Raw genomic sequence first — 14,402 nt, 5'->3', positions numbered from 1 at the left:
GGAGGCTTTCGGGGAAAATCTGTTCTTTGCCTCTTCCAGCTTCTGCTGGTCTCTGGCTTCCTTGGCTTGTGGCTGCAGCTCTCTGTTTGCCTCCAGGTCTTTTCATCAAGTTTTCTTGTGAGCATGTGTATTTCATCTTGTATCTTTTATACGGGTGCTTGTCAGTGGACTTAGGACCAACCTTGGTAATCTAGATGGATCTTATCTCAAGATCCTAATTTAATTACATCTGCAAAAGACTCTTTTTCCAAATGAAGTAACACTGCCAGGTTCCAGGGATTAGGGCACAGACATAACTGTTGGGGCCACCATTCCGCCCACTCTGGCATGTTCTCTGAGGAGAGAGCCTAAAGAAAGGAGATAGAGTACCTGGAAGGGAGAAGAAACCACGAGGTATGGGTGGGTCTTCTGGAGGGCTGACATGTCACGTGACAGCTATTACCTATGAAACTCAACCCAGGTATGTGCCACATGTGAAGCACAGAACTCAGCACTTGTGCTGATATGACCATTCTAATAGTCTATATTATTTCCTTTCAGCTTCTTTTTGTTAAGATTTTATTTATTTATTCATGAGAGACACACAGAGAGGCAGAGACATAAGCAGAGGGAGAAGCAGGCTCCATGCAGGGAGCCCGATGCAGGACTCAATCCCAGGACCCTAGGATCATGTCCTGAGCCGAAGGCAAATGCTCAACCACTAAGCCACCCAGGTGACCCTCCTTTCAGCTTCACAGCAAGGGTATGAGAGAGGTCCTACCCCCCAGCTTACAGATCAGGGAAGAGGAATGAAGGTGCCCAAGAACCGTGGGGCTCCTGCTCCAAGGCAGCACCCACTCTGATAGTGTGGTTCTTGTCTGCAGTGTAGACTTGGTTTTGCTGTCCTCGCCTCTCCCTCTGGCTGCCTTTAATGCGGACGCATGTTCTTGGTGGTGGGTCGGTGGTGGTGGCAGAGCAGCGGCTATGGAAAGGAACCTCTTTATTCTCACTCACGAGAGCTCACAAGGGGCATCTGCCAGCTAAGGCTCAGGTTCAGTTGGCAGCAGAGCAAGGAGGTCAAGCTCATGGATCTCAGAGGCGGCCTGTGTGTGTTTGAGTCCAGGCTGTGCTTCTTGCCTGCTGTGTGACTCTGCATGAGTCACTTCAGATGTTGGGGTCTTGGCTCCTCACTGTAAAAGAGGGACCACCATACTACTTCTTTCTTGGGGTTTTCAAAAATGAGGATTAAATGCGTAATGCGTACGTCTGTGGGTATGTAAACAGATCTTAAACGTGAAGTGCCAGTGGGAGCACTTTAGGGTAAAGAACAACAAAGTGAGCTAGTTGCTAATGGAAGCCATCTGCTTGTCATGGGGAAGAAGCTCCTACAAAGCACTCCATTAGAGACCTGAAGCTCTAGCTGTCACCTCAGCCTGGTCCTACCATGCTCTCATACCTGGGGCTGCTCTCCTGAATATCTTCTTTGGTCAAATGCTAATCATGCCAAAATAATAAAAAAAAAAAAGAAAAGAAAAGAAAAGAAAATGGTTCTTAGTGCATAGTAAGTGCTGTGTGTTCTATACCTTAAAAAGCAAACCACAAAATAGCGCCCAAGTGCAGGTATTAGGTTGCTTTGATGCCTGCATCTGTGACTCCCTGGGGCCAGGGGCTATGTGATAAAGACTCATCTGTGAGAACAAGGAGCCCCTGGGAACATTGAAGCAGCAAGACCCCAGGTAGGACTGAGCATTTGCGCTTGGCATGGGGTCCCTCTCAAAGACTGGTCTATCCTGGGTCCTAGCCTAGAGTACTTGCTTATAAAGATCCTAAAAAGAAGGGAGGATGGGCTCAAAGCAGCCTCACATTACAGACCTGAGAGCCATCTAGTCAGAGACTCTAGGCCCATCCCAGGCCCAGGTGCCATGATGGGCATGAGTGGGAGTGGGGGGCACCAGGGTGCCTAACAGGAGGGTGCCATGGCTGCCATGGTGACTTGGCCCTTTACCGCAGCCCTGGGTTTGAATGGGATCTTGAAGTCATTACCAGAGCACACACTCACAGCCTGCCGTTTCTCCTCACAGGCCGATGCTGCTACCAGCTTTCTGAGGGCAGCAAGATCGGGGAACTTGGACAAAGCTTTGGATCACCTGCGGAATGGCGTAGACATTAACACCTGTAACCAGGTACGTGGGGTGGGGACGGGCACTCGGTCTCTGAAGAGAAGCTCTTGCCTGTTGCCATTTCCTGACAGCTTTCATCCGCCTCTATTAACCTTTCCCCAGTGGCCTCAAAAATCCCCAAGGGCTTCTGCCTGCTGCAGGCCCTAACCTTGGTGTTTACATCGCAGACGCAGTCCAGGGCCCCACAGAGAGGGACTGATGCCTGAACAGTGTGGGCTGGGCCCAGGCCCCATCCCCTGCTGCCTCTTCCCTCAGAAGTTCCCTTGGTCCCTGCTGCGGTCTTAGAATTTGTGGCCTTTGAAAGAGGGCAGAAGGAGAAGCCTTTGAAGGATGTTGTGTCAGTGGTGACATTAAACCTCCTTTGTCCACAAGCAGCCTTTGTGAGTTCTCGCTGTGCTGAGAAAGAAATAGTGAGGACGCCTCCTTTGCTCTGTCAGGTGTTGATAAAAGCAAGTCTGGCTCGGGCAGAGAGCCACCGTGCCTTGCCTTGAATGTCTTCTCCGGAGGTTCCCGGGGCTAAGCGGTCGGTTTGGCTTCAGGTGGGGGTAGCAGGGAAACCTCGTATGTTCAGGACAGATTGGAGGGCAGAGAGTCAGGTTTGAGGCCAAAGATCTAGGACTTAACTCAACAGAAAGGAAAGTATCATCTAGAAAGAGAACAGGGCTGTATCTTGGGCTCATGGATTGGATGACTTTGGTCAGGTTTGTTTGGTTTGACCAGCCAGTTAAATTGTGCTAATTCCATTTCTAATTTAGAATACATTTACCAATTATAACTTTTTTTTTTTTTACCATTTTAGCCACTAAATTATTTTTAATTGTGGTGAAATACATATAACATAGAATTTACCATCTTAATCATTTTTATATGTCTAGTTGAGTGCGATAAAGTACGTTCATATTGTGGGAGAACTGTGACCACCATCCGTCTCTAGAATTCTCTTCATCTGCAGAACTGAAACTCTGCATCTGTTAAACGGAAATTCCCGGGATCCCTGGGTGGCGCAGCGGTTTAGCGCCTGCCTTTGGCCCAGGGCACGATCCTGGAGACCCGGGATCGAATCCCACATCGGGCTCCCGGTGCATGGAGCCTGCTTCTTCCTCTGCCTGTGTCTCTGCCTCTCTCTGTGTATGTGTGTGACTATCATAAATAAATAAAAATTAAAAAAAAAAAAAAAGGAAATTCCCCATCCCTGCCACCGCCAGCCCCTGGCCACCACAACTCTACACTCTGTCTGCATGAATCTGACTGCTCTGGGTCCCTCCTACAAGTGGAATCACACAGCATTTGTCCTTTTCATTTAGTGGAGTGTCTTCAGGGCTCGCTTGCATTGTAACGCACTAGAATGCTTTCCCAGGGCAGATTCCCAGAAGGAGAGTTAACTTTTCCAGGCAACGTGCCTCTGTCCCCCTGCCTTCTCACTACCCTGCCTTCTCACCACCCGTCCCCTCCACCTTGTCCCCTCCACCTTGCTTAAAATGCAACATACCACTTGCTCTCTCTCTCTCTCAGGGAAAGACCCCATTTGGACTCAGTTGGTCCTCCATGGTGTAAATCCATAGCTAAGAGATCAGAGTGGTTGGAGCAGGTGATGTGAGATAGGACATCAAAGCAGGTGTGGTATGAAGCCCATGGCAGCGAACTTCAGGGGAGACTAGCATGTGGCCTGTGCTTGTGTCACAGACAGGGTAGGGGCAGCAAACCCTCCTCCTCTCCCCCCTCCACCCAAGTATACCCACACACAGTGAGGACATCTTCAGTGACTCTAACCAAACACAGAGCCCAGGTATGGCCTTTGGAAAACAGATTGAAACTATGAACCCATTTCTTTCAAGGGAAGAGGATATAGGAGCAAAGTATGGAGGCAGGGAGTGAGTTCGGGGATCGGAGGGGCTCCGGAGGGGCTCCTGGCTTTCACACTGCACCTGGCAAACAGCTGGAGTTGTGTTGTCCTAGCTGGCGACAGGCGGGGGGATTGCTCTCTCTGTCTACCTGGAAAGTTCTGAGGCTTCTACAGCTTAAATGCAGAGGAGGGCCTCTCTGCAGTGCAGCTCTGCCTGAGGAGCACCGAACCTTCAGAGGCCTTCCAAGGGTTAAGATGCCAGCTCTCAGAGGAATCCATTTAGCAGAAATGGGGACAACTGGATGCTCATAAGCCTTGAGCCAGGGCTTATTTTCAGTGCGAAATTGGAAGATTTTGATGACACCTGGGAAATGGCTTTGTCCTGATTGGTCTCCTGTTGGTGAGGCCCTGGGTGTAACTGGCTCGTCCCCCTGCTGTCTCTCCTCAAGGCACCCCCAGGGTTCAGCTTGGGCTCAGAGAGCAGCAGGCACCGAGGCATTTTTGCCCTGTATGACACTGTTTCCGATGGGCTCAGTGCCCGGGACAGGTCGCACTTAACCCTTTGAGGACCAGAGGGATGCTCCTGTCTCAGGCTGGCCTGCAGTGCCGGCTAAGCCTGGCCTCCTTTTTGAGAGAACACAGCTTCAAGCACAGAAATGAATGTCAGAGTGGAGGAAAGGGAAGGATTCAGGGGCCTGCAAAGCCAGTTGGGGCTGGCTTATCCCCAGAGCTCCCAGCAGGTCTCCCACTCTGCAGCTGCAGACAGCACCCTGGGAGGTGCTCTGTGCTGCCAGCCTCATGCTGGCTCTGGAGGGTGGCTGGCCTTGTGCTCTGGAGTGAAGAAGGGCAGGGAGGGAAGGACAATAGTAGCTGAACTGACGCCCTCATTAAACCCATTAGTGCAGCCACGGAGACAGTGCTGTTGCTTTACAACGCTCACAGGGCTGGCATCATAATGGACTAGAACTTGCTTCTCCCCAGAACATGTGTTCATTGTTTTGAGATGATAAAAACAGGCTCCTGTCCCAGGGCCATGGCTTGAGGATGTGCTGCTTGAATCTTTGGAGCTGGTGGACTATAAGAACAGTAATATAGCAAATGCTAATCCTTATATAAGTAACACACTTTCAAATAGTATGTTTTATGGAAAGAAGAAGTGCTGCTTGCCATAATAGGAAGTCATTACTCTAAGCAGTGTGAAAAGAGGAACTCTTGGCTTATGTAAGAGACATCTGAATATTCAGGGCAGTCTCCTTAATGCATGGATTATGTCTACTAATTTTTATCGTCATCATTCTTATATTTATAGAAAATAACAAATTCACACATAAGGACACGCATCATCTGTGCACCAGTATCTTTGCATGAATGCCTGATACTTTCATTTATCTAAGCAGTATGCAGGCCTTAGATCCACGTAGCTAGTCTTCCCATATATTTCTGCATGTGGATGGATTTGACAGTATAAAGAAGAGTCCCAGTCCTCATCTTCTCTGAACTGTAGTCTATGGGTAGGGAGAGCATCAAATAATCACGTGACTAGAGAGGCAAACCAAAGTGGGTTCGGAACTGTGAAGGAAAGGTGTAGGATTTTTTGAGAATATATGAGACTTGCCCTAAAGTTGGAAGTCAGAGAAAGCTACCATGAGGAAGAGATAGTTGAGGTAAGGGATGAATAGAAGTTAACACTGTAAAGGAAGGAAAGAACATGAAAGAACATTCCCATCATCGGGGCATCTGGGCAGCTCAGTTGGTTAGGTGTCCAACTCTTGATTTCAGCTCTGGTCATGATCTCAAGTCATGAGACTTAGCTGGGAGTCTGCTGAAGATTCTCTCCCTCTGTCCCTTCCCCTGCTCTTGTGTGTGCATGCTCTTTCTCTCAAATAAATACTAAAAAAAAAATCTTAAAAAAAAAAAAACATTCCAGTCATAGAGAACAGCCTGTGCACAGTTCCTAAGGCAGGACAAAGCACAGATAGTTTAAGGAAGGCCAGAGTGGCTGCAGTGCAGAGGCAAGAGGCTCCAGATGAGGCTGGAGAAGTGAATTTGGGATTGTGCTGGGCCCTGTAGGCAGGGGTGGTAGTCACTACAGTCAGCTGAGATAGCCTGTCCCAGGGCCAGAGCAGTATGCACACCGGTGTGCACACATCGTGTGTGTGTGTGTGTTTGTGTGAGGGTATGTTCACCTGCTGTGCCACACTGTAGTTGCTGATTGAGGGGAAGAAGCCAGGGGAAGGGACAGAGTAATGGCTCTTGGAGGTATTCCAGGGATCTCGGAGGAATGGAGGTAGTTCAGCTTTTAGCTACCTGAGCAGCTGTTTCTGTGTGTCTACCCTGCTTACAGAAGCTGTGTTAAGGATTCTGATCTTTATCCCAAGAGCAGAGGGAAGCCAACCACAGATTCAAGCTCAGGAGTGACGTGATCAGAGGTGTGTTTTAGAGGATCATTTTGGCTACTGTGTAGATGGAAGGCCCCGGGGGTCGAAATGGGGAGGCCAGTTCTGGACAGTCACATTAGCCTGGGAGAGAAATGTCGGGGGTTTAGATAAGGGTTGTGGCTGTGGCGATGAAACAAGGGGAACAGACCTGGGTGGTGAATGGCATGGGAGAAGGTCGGGGAGGAGACTTGGAGAACAACCCTCAGACGTCTGCCTTGTGCAGGGGGTGGAGGGTGGCACCACTCACTGAGATGAGGAACGCTGTGGTGGACTCTGAAAGAGTGAGGACTCGAGATCAGAGCTGTGCAGAGATCCTGCTAGGAGACTTTCAGGAATCTAAGGGAAGATATATAGTAAGCAATTGGATATTTATGCCTGTAACTCAGATAAGAGGTCCAAACCAAAGATAGATATTTGGAAGTAACTCAGCATTCGAGGAAGTCAGATGCTGGCACCGGCTCATGAAAACAGGGAGAGAGACATGTTGAATATAATCCCACCAGTGTCTTTGTGGGGGTTAGTCCACATGTATTCATTAAATACCTACTTTGTGCCAGGTGCTATTTTGGGCACTAAACAAGATAGACAAAATAGATAAAGTCTGTGCTCCTGTGGCATTTATATGCTGGTAGAAAAAACAGTCTAGGGACACCTGGATGGCTCAGTCAGTTAAGCATCTGCCTTTGGCTCAGGTCATGATCTCAGGGCCCTGGGATGGAGCCCCACATTGGGCTCTCTGCTCAATGGGGAGTCTGCTTCTCCCTCTGTCTGCCACTCCCCCTGCTTGTGCTGTCTCTCTCTCCACCCCCTGCCCCAACAAATAAATAAAATCTTAAAAAAAAAAAGGCAGTCTATAACCAAGAAAATGAGCAAATGTGTAAGGTCAGCTAATGAGAGGTAGCATGGAGGAGAAAAGTAAAGGTGCCTATTTCCCATGGGGTAGTTAAGGAAAGCCTCTCTTTAGAGAGGCCTTCTGAGAGACTCACAAGAAGTAAGGGAGAACCATGTGGTTTCTGAGGAAGAGCAATCCTGGGAGGGGGGGAAACAGGTACAAAGGCCCTGGGGCAAGAGTAAGCTTGCTGCTTGGGGAACAGCAAGGACAGTGTAAAATGCACTATAAAATGCTGCAGTAAAATGATCAAAGGGAAAAGTGCTAAGCAAGGAGGTGGGTGAAATTGCTGAGGCCAAATTGTGAAAGGCTTGCAGGCCTTTCACATGGTGAGGACTCGGGTTTTTACTACAAAGATGGTGAGAAGTCATTGAAAGGTATTACATGACAGATGCTCAATCTGATTAAGGTTTTTGTTTTTTGTTTTTTTAATTTTTATTTTTTATGATTTTATTTATTTAAGAGAGAGAACACACACACACACACACACACACACACACACACACACACACGAGAGAGGGAGGGGCAGAGGGAGAAGCAGATTCCCCACTGAGCAGGGAGCCGGATGCGGAACTTGATCCAAGGCAGGCCCCTGGGATCATGACCTGAGCCAAAGGCAGATGCCCAACTGACTGAGCCACCCAGGTGCCCCGGGTTTTTCCTTTTTTTTTAAAAAAAGGTGTTTTTTTTTTTTGTTTGTTTGTTTGTTTGTTTTTTGAGAGAGAGAGAGCGCAAGCTGGGGGCACTGCAGAGGCAGAGGGAGAAGCAGACTCTCCGCTGAGCAGGGAGCTGGACATGGTGCTCAATCCCAGGACCCTGGCATCATGATATGAGCTGAAGGCAGATGCTTAACCAACTGAGCCACCCAGGTGCCCCTCAGTTTAGGTTTTTAAAGGATCGCTCTGGCTTCTGGGTAGAGAATCGACTGGAGGCACAGAGATGGAAGCAGGGAGGCTGAGGCAGTGGACCGGGTAGATCCAAACCATCCATGGTGGCTTGGAGTAATGGGAAGACAGTGGAGGTGGTGAAGCCAGAGGACTCACCTCCCTAGGCTTTGGGAGTGTTGTTGCCCTGGCTTGTGGCCTCAGCACACACCTCACAGGGCCGTGTAGGAGCCAGGGTCCACCTGCTCAGCCCAGGACTGGGGCACATGGCACATAAGCTTCATATGTCCGATTTCCAGAATTCTGACTTATATCAAATCAAAATATTTTATTATGGAGGCTGTAAGCAATAAAAAACATATTTTCTGGGATGAACCAATTGACTTTACATATTTGCCAGTTAGCCAAATAAAAAGAACAGAAGAAGAGAGCAAGTTAGGGAATCTGTTTTCCTGAATTCCTAGAATTGTCAGGTGCTTGGGGAACACAATACTCCACTGGAAACCACAAGCTATAATTCCATGGGCAAAAACCCTGTTTTGAGTTTTCCATTTTTTTATTTTTAAAAAATATTTTATTTATTTATTTATTTATTTTATTTGAGAGGGAGTGCTCATGAGAGAGCACAGGGGGAGGGGCAGAGAGAGAGGAAAAAGCAAACTCTGCACTGAGCAGGGAGCAGGGCTTAATCCCATGACCCTGAGATCATGACCTGAGCCAAAACCAAGAGTCAGAGGCTTAACTGACTGAGCCCCTCAGGCCTCCCTCTCTTCTGTTCTTATAACTTTACCAAACACTGGCTCAGCTGGCCTTCCTAATAGGAAATAAAGTTACTTATGACCCCAGAAGAAAATGTCATGCCCAAAAGAGAAGCCAAATTGTCCACAGTACTGGCATAAGGCAAAGAGTTAGGAGAGGTTTCCAGGAGCGTCCCAGGGATCCTCTGTCCCCTTGGCCTATCTTGTTTATCTCCACAGTACTGAGAGCCACCAGACTTATTATGCATCTATGTGTGTGTGTCTCTTCATCCATCCCTGTTTCCTCCACTAAAATGTAGGCACTCAAGGAGAGAGGACTTTATTTTATTTGGTGCTCCTCATCAAGATTCATCGACATATAGTATATCCTCTATAAATTCAGTCAGTAGATGCTAAGCCTGTTGTTCCCACCAATGATTCAAGTGATGTATTTGACACTTCACCCATCTGAGTGCCGTCACTGTTTTAAAAACTTAAATTAGGGCGGGGGGTGGGGGTGACTGGGTGACAGGCACTGAGGGGGGCACTTGATGAGATGAGCACTGGGTGTTATTCTATATGTTGGCAAATTGAACACCAATAAAAAATAAATTTATTAAAAAAATAAAGACTTTAATTTTTTTTGAGAGGGGGAGAGAGAGAAAGAGAAGGAGCAGTGAGAGAGAATCTTATTCAGGCTCCGTGCCCAGTGCAGAGCCTGTTTGCCTGATGTGAGGCTCGATCTCACAACCCTGAGATCATAGACCTGAGCTGAAATCAAGAGTAAGGTGCTTACCCGACTGAGCCACCCAGGTGCCCCTGTGTGTTGTCACTTTTCAGAGCATTGTGAAATAGTCATGTTTAGGAATAATGACACTCTTGCATGCTGGGGATTCTGATTCTGGCACAAGCCCCAGCAGTCAAGTATGTGGCAGTATTTACTGAAGTATCAGAAACTTGACCATCTGAATGATCACAAAAACGTAAATGATTTCCAGTGCTAAAACACAACCAACAAAAGCATGTGAAACCATTCTAGTTTTACTGATGTTCTCTGGGTTTCCACATGTATGTTCCATATGAATGCCATTACTGCTGGGTACTGGTTTATCCTGAAGGCGAAAGATTTTAGGCATTTTGAATAAATGGAGCCCCGGTACAAGTAGTTTTGGCTACAGAGTAATCTTTTCTATGGTGGCCGCATGCCAAATCTTCTGATTAGTATTTGTTGGGCTTTGGCAATTGTGATGATTGCTACCTTTCTAAATTAAAGAGCCTTAGAGCCAGGAGGAGGTCATGACATTCAGCTTTCACTTTATAACTCAGAAAGCTGAGGTCTAGAGGTTACTTGGAATATCTTCTGAGCTTTATGAGTTTGGATTCGATCAGCTGGTGGTAGGAAGATCATCTTAAGTTTCTCTGCAAACTCATTTATTCCACAAACGTGTATTATGACCACTTCCAACGAATGCCCAAGCTCCTTGTTAGAGACTAAATTCATTCATCCCCTTCTCTTGAAGAATTCAGAGGCAGGGAAAGGAAGTCCATCTTGTAAATAGAAGGTTACAAATTGAGTGAATGAGTACAGGATATTTTCATTCAGCTGTGCATTTCCTGAACAAATGTTTATTGAGCTGCTGCAGTATGCCATGTGCCGGCTTCTCAAAGTGGAGTAAGTCTGAGTGCCTGCTCTCACTTTACTTCTTGGTCTGGGGAGTGGCTAAAATGCCAATGAGTCAAAGATGCTTTGAAGGAAGAGTAAGAGTTTGTCAGGTAGAGAAATGGAAATGGAAATGGGGTAGAGAAATTGCAGTGGGAAAGAAGAGCCAGGCAAAGGCAGGATGGAGGGCATGGGGCAGCGGGAGATGGGTGATGAGGATGGTGGTTGATCAGGCCAAGGGACTACTTCTATCTAGATCAGTGTGGATATGGAGTCTGTTACTTTCCTCTGTCATCTTTTCCTTAGGAACTGTTGACAGAGATGGTATTCAGCTACACAGTTCCCTGACTCTGCCTGTAGCCACCCCCAACTCACCCAGACAGCCTCCCCACGTGATCAGAGGAGACTATCAAGCCTCTTAAAACTTGCTGCCATGGTGCAGCTTTGGATACCAATGAAGGAAGGAAAAGGATGTATGATTGCAGCCCCAGCATGGGAAAGTGCTGTTCAGTCAGAAAGACTGCCATTGCAGTCGAACAAGAGAAGCAACCACATTCCCCTGTGCCTGGTACCATGGATCCTTCTGGTTCCTGTTAGAGAAGGCAGTCAGTGAGAAAGATGGGACTTGGAAAGCCCCACCCCCTGGATTAATTTAAATAGGTAAATTGCCTTTGCATCTCAGCAGAAATAAGCTATTTGATGTTTATCTGGGTAATGATCATGACTAATTTGTAGTTTTAAAGTAAGTTGATTACTTGTCATGAGTCAGACTGACCCATGGTGTTTAATAATGAGATCCCAGCTCCGCAGTGGGATCCTTGCCCTTCCCAGCCATTCCCCAGTGACCTCACTTCACCTCCTGACATTGGTGGAGAGGCAAAGAGGGGAAGAGTCTTCCAGAACAAAGGCCAGGGGCTCCCAGCTCTCAGCCCGGGTCTCAGCACTCTGCATGTCACTCATGGAGCTGAGCCCATTACTCCTCCGGGAAGGCCCTCCCTGAGCTGTTTTCATTTCCAGTTTGCATTTCTCCTCCATTAAGGAAGAGTTGACCAACCGGCTCAGTGACATGAACAAGGAGGCTTCTGGGATCCTAGGGACCAGGAAAAGGGTGAATGGCATCATTAAGAATGATCTGGAACACATTTTAAGGAGAGTCCGCCCTCCACACTCCACTTTAGGATTTGACTGCTATGGATGTACAATATGAAGAACAGATGTGATATCCTTAGTCTTGAGAGCCTGAGAAAACAAGATAGCCCTGTGTGTATGTCAGGTTCCACGAGCCCTTACGGAGTGTGTGCTATGTGCCAGGCCCCGTGCTAGGACCTAGGATCTGATGGTGAGGAACACCTAGGACCTCAGAAAGTTCCACTCTGAGACACACAGACACAAGAGCAGATAAAAGCCATTCCACAGGATGAGGGCCCTGAGAGATTATCAGTGAATGCCCTGGGGACGAGGTTAAGACAACAGTTCACTTTGGGGAAGCTGGAAACAGGACGTCATGGTGTGGCAAAGACCAAGGGACAGGAAAACTCATGGAGCAAAATGACATTTGATCTGGGCCTTAAAGGAAGATTTGCCTCTCTGGTTATTATGGGAAATGCTAAACACAATTCCAGTTCTTTCTCATTGGAATAGACTAAACCTGTGAATTTGCCTGGGATAATTCCTCATTTGATTTTGAATTTTTTTGCCATAAGTGTCTTTGTTGTTTTTGACAACAGTGTCCCTGATTTTAACCGTTTTGTGATTTTTAATTTAGCAACAAAATGACTTCACGGTAGTTGTTTAAAAATGTAAATTATAGAAATATGTAAAGTCCTCTGTAAGTTTCCCCACATACCCCTCACTCCCCCAAATCACTGTGAACAGCTTGGTGTGAATCTTGTTGTGTCTTTTCCTGCGCAGCTCTCCACGCACATCTTAACTGTTTGCTGAGAGCTGTTGCATAGCTTTCCTGTGGAATTAGGAGAAAGCCAGGGGATCAAGACAATTCTATCATTTTGAAAATACAGAGACTGAGGCCTGGGAGGTGAGGGGACACATCAGGAAGACAGCATAGAGGCCTCACCTCCTTCTCCAGTGTCCTGGCCTCTGACCCCCTCCCTCACTGCCCTTCTTCTGAAGGTCTGGCTCTTCTAATCTTTTTAAAGGAATGCCAAGGTCTCGGACATAGAAACTCTTTCTAGTCCACAGGAGATATTCTTAGCTGCTGAGCTGAATTTGAGAGTCCCTGTCTCTCATTAAGTTGAGCTCACACTTCCTGCTCTGGGCTCCCAGGGGGCCTTCAGCCCCTGCAGTGGATTGGATCTGCAGCAGGACCAGGGTGCTGCTCAGTGCAGGTGTGTGCACCTTGCGTCCGGGGAGTAGAGAGAGGTGATCCGAGTTGACTCATCTCTCAGGGCTCTGATTAGTGTGGGTTTCTTTCTATTTCTTTTCTTTCCAATTTTTTTAAGATAGTAAAAACCATTCAAGTGTTTTCCCTCCCATGAATACCTAGTACACGGGATCTTAGCTACCTGGGTAGGAGAGCTAAATCTAGGTTGTAATGAAGCAGAGGAGGGCCAAGGGCTCAGAGCTGGTCTTGGTCCTTTCCATCTGCACCACCCATTTCTGAATTTGGGCTGATGCTCAGTTTCTGCTCCCGTTCTACCTTCTGGGTCCTAGGACAAGTGCAGGCTGACAAAGGAGATTGGGGTGATTTTCCACCAGGATTATGGTCATTACTTCAGCTCTTCTTGGCTTCTGGTTGATTGGATTCCAGGATCCTAGATTTTTAGCAGACCTTTCCCACCAAGCAGACTCTGGGGAGCTATTCGATAGCTGGGTGAGACAGAGGAAGCAGGTGGGATGGCCTGGGGTGGTTGCATTCCGGGGCTTCCATCTTGGAATAATCTCCGACCTCTGGAGAAACTCATACCTCACGGGTCCTTCAGAAATAGGAGGATCTGCATGCTCAGCTCCTTTCTGGCACTGAGTCGGTAGGCATGCAGGAACCCTAACGGGCCCCTCATGTTCTCCCACCATAGCCAGAGCCCAGAGTTCCCCACCACACTGGTCCCTCCTCCCAAAGCCTCTTCTCTTCTACCACTACCTTTCTTTGCTAACATTTTAAATACTTTTGAACCTGTAAAAGAGTTGTAAGAACAATACAAGGAATTCTTACATCTCTGTCACCTAAACTTTTTATTACCATTTTACTGTCTGCTCTTCCTATTTATCTAGAATATATACTATGTATGACATAACTCCCCATCTGCCCCAAACATTCCAGTGAGTACCACTCAAAAGTAAGGGCACTTTCCCACAGAACCACCCTGTAGGCCTCCAAAGCAGGGAATCAGCACTGATGCAAAAAACCATCCACAGACTCCATTAAAAATTTTGCTGAATGTCCAAATAATGAGAAATTGTTCTCCTTTTCACCCTCTCCTTCCTTTCCTGCCTACCCCCAAGCATCTCCCTTCTCTCTCTCTCTCTCCCTCCCTCCCACCCGCCCTTTCCTAAGAGTCTATTCAGACTACATTTAGTTGTCATTTCTCATCCCTCCTTCAGTATGGAATGCTTCCTCAAGTCTTTGCCTGTCTCACATGTTTTTGACAGTTTCCATTCTATAGTTTGAACCTCAGCTGTGTGTCTGTCTGCTCATGTTTCCTTAAGACTAGACCAAGCAGTGCATTCTTGGCAGGATACCCTAGAAATCATGCTCCCTTTCCACCCTTGGTGATGTTCATTTTGGTCATCTGTTGGTATCATTGATTTTTTCCCTTGATCATTGATTAGTAATTT

At 47.3% G+C, this 14,402-nt stretch overlaps 1 protein-coding gene across 14 annotated transcripts in view; it reads left to right on the top strand.

Moving 5' to 3' along the window:
• Positions 1 to 14,402, top strand: part of ANK1 (ankyrin 1) — a 215,546-nt gene that overhangs the window by 114,792 nt on the left and 86,352 nt on the right. For all 14 annotated transcript variants that reach the window (XM_072776622.1, XM_072776619.1, XM_072776618.1 and 11 more), the window contains one exon: positions 2,061 to 2,162. In XM_072776622.1, the coding sequence (XP_072632723.1) occupies positions 2,061 to 2,162 (102 nt within the window). The remainder of the gene's footprint in view (positions 1 to 2,060; positions 2,163 to 14,402) is intronic.

The sequence above is a fragment of the Canis lupus genome, chromosome 15, assembly GCF_048164855.1.
Source record: "Canis lupus baileyi chromosome 15, mCanLup2.hap1, whole genome shotgun sequence".
NCBI classification, from domain to species: domain Eukaryota; kingdom Metazoa; phylum Chordata; class Mammalia; order Carnivora; family Canidae; genus Canis; species Canis lupus.
Note: the sequence above shows the minus strand (reverse complement) of the source record. Positions and strands in the feature narration are given on the sequence as shown.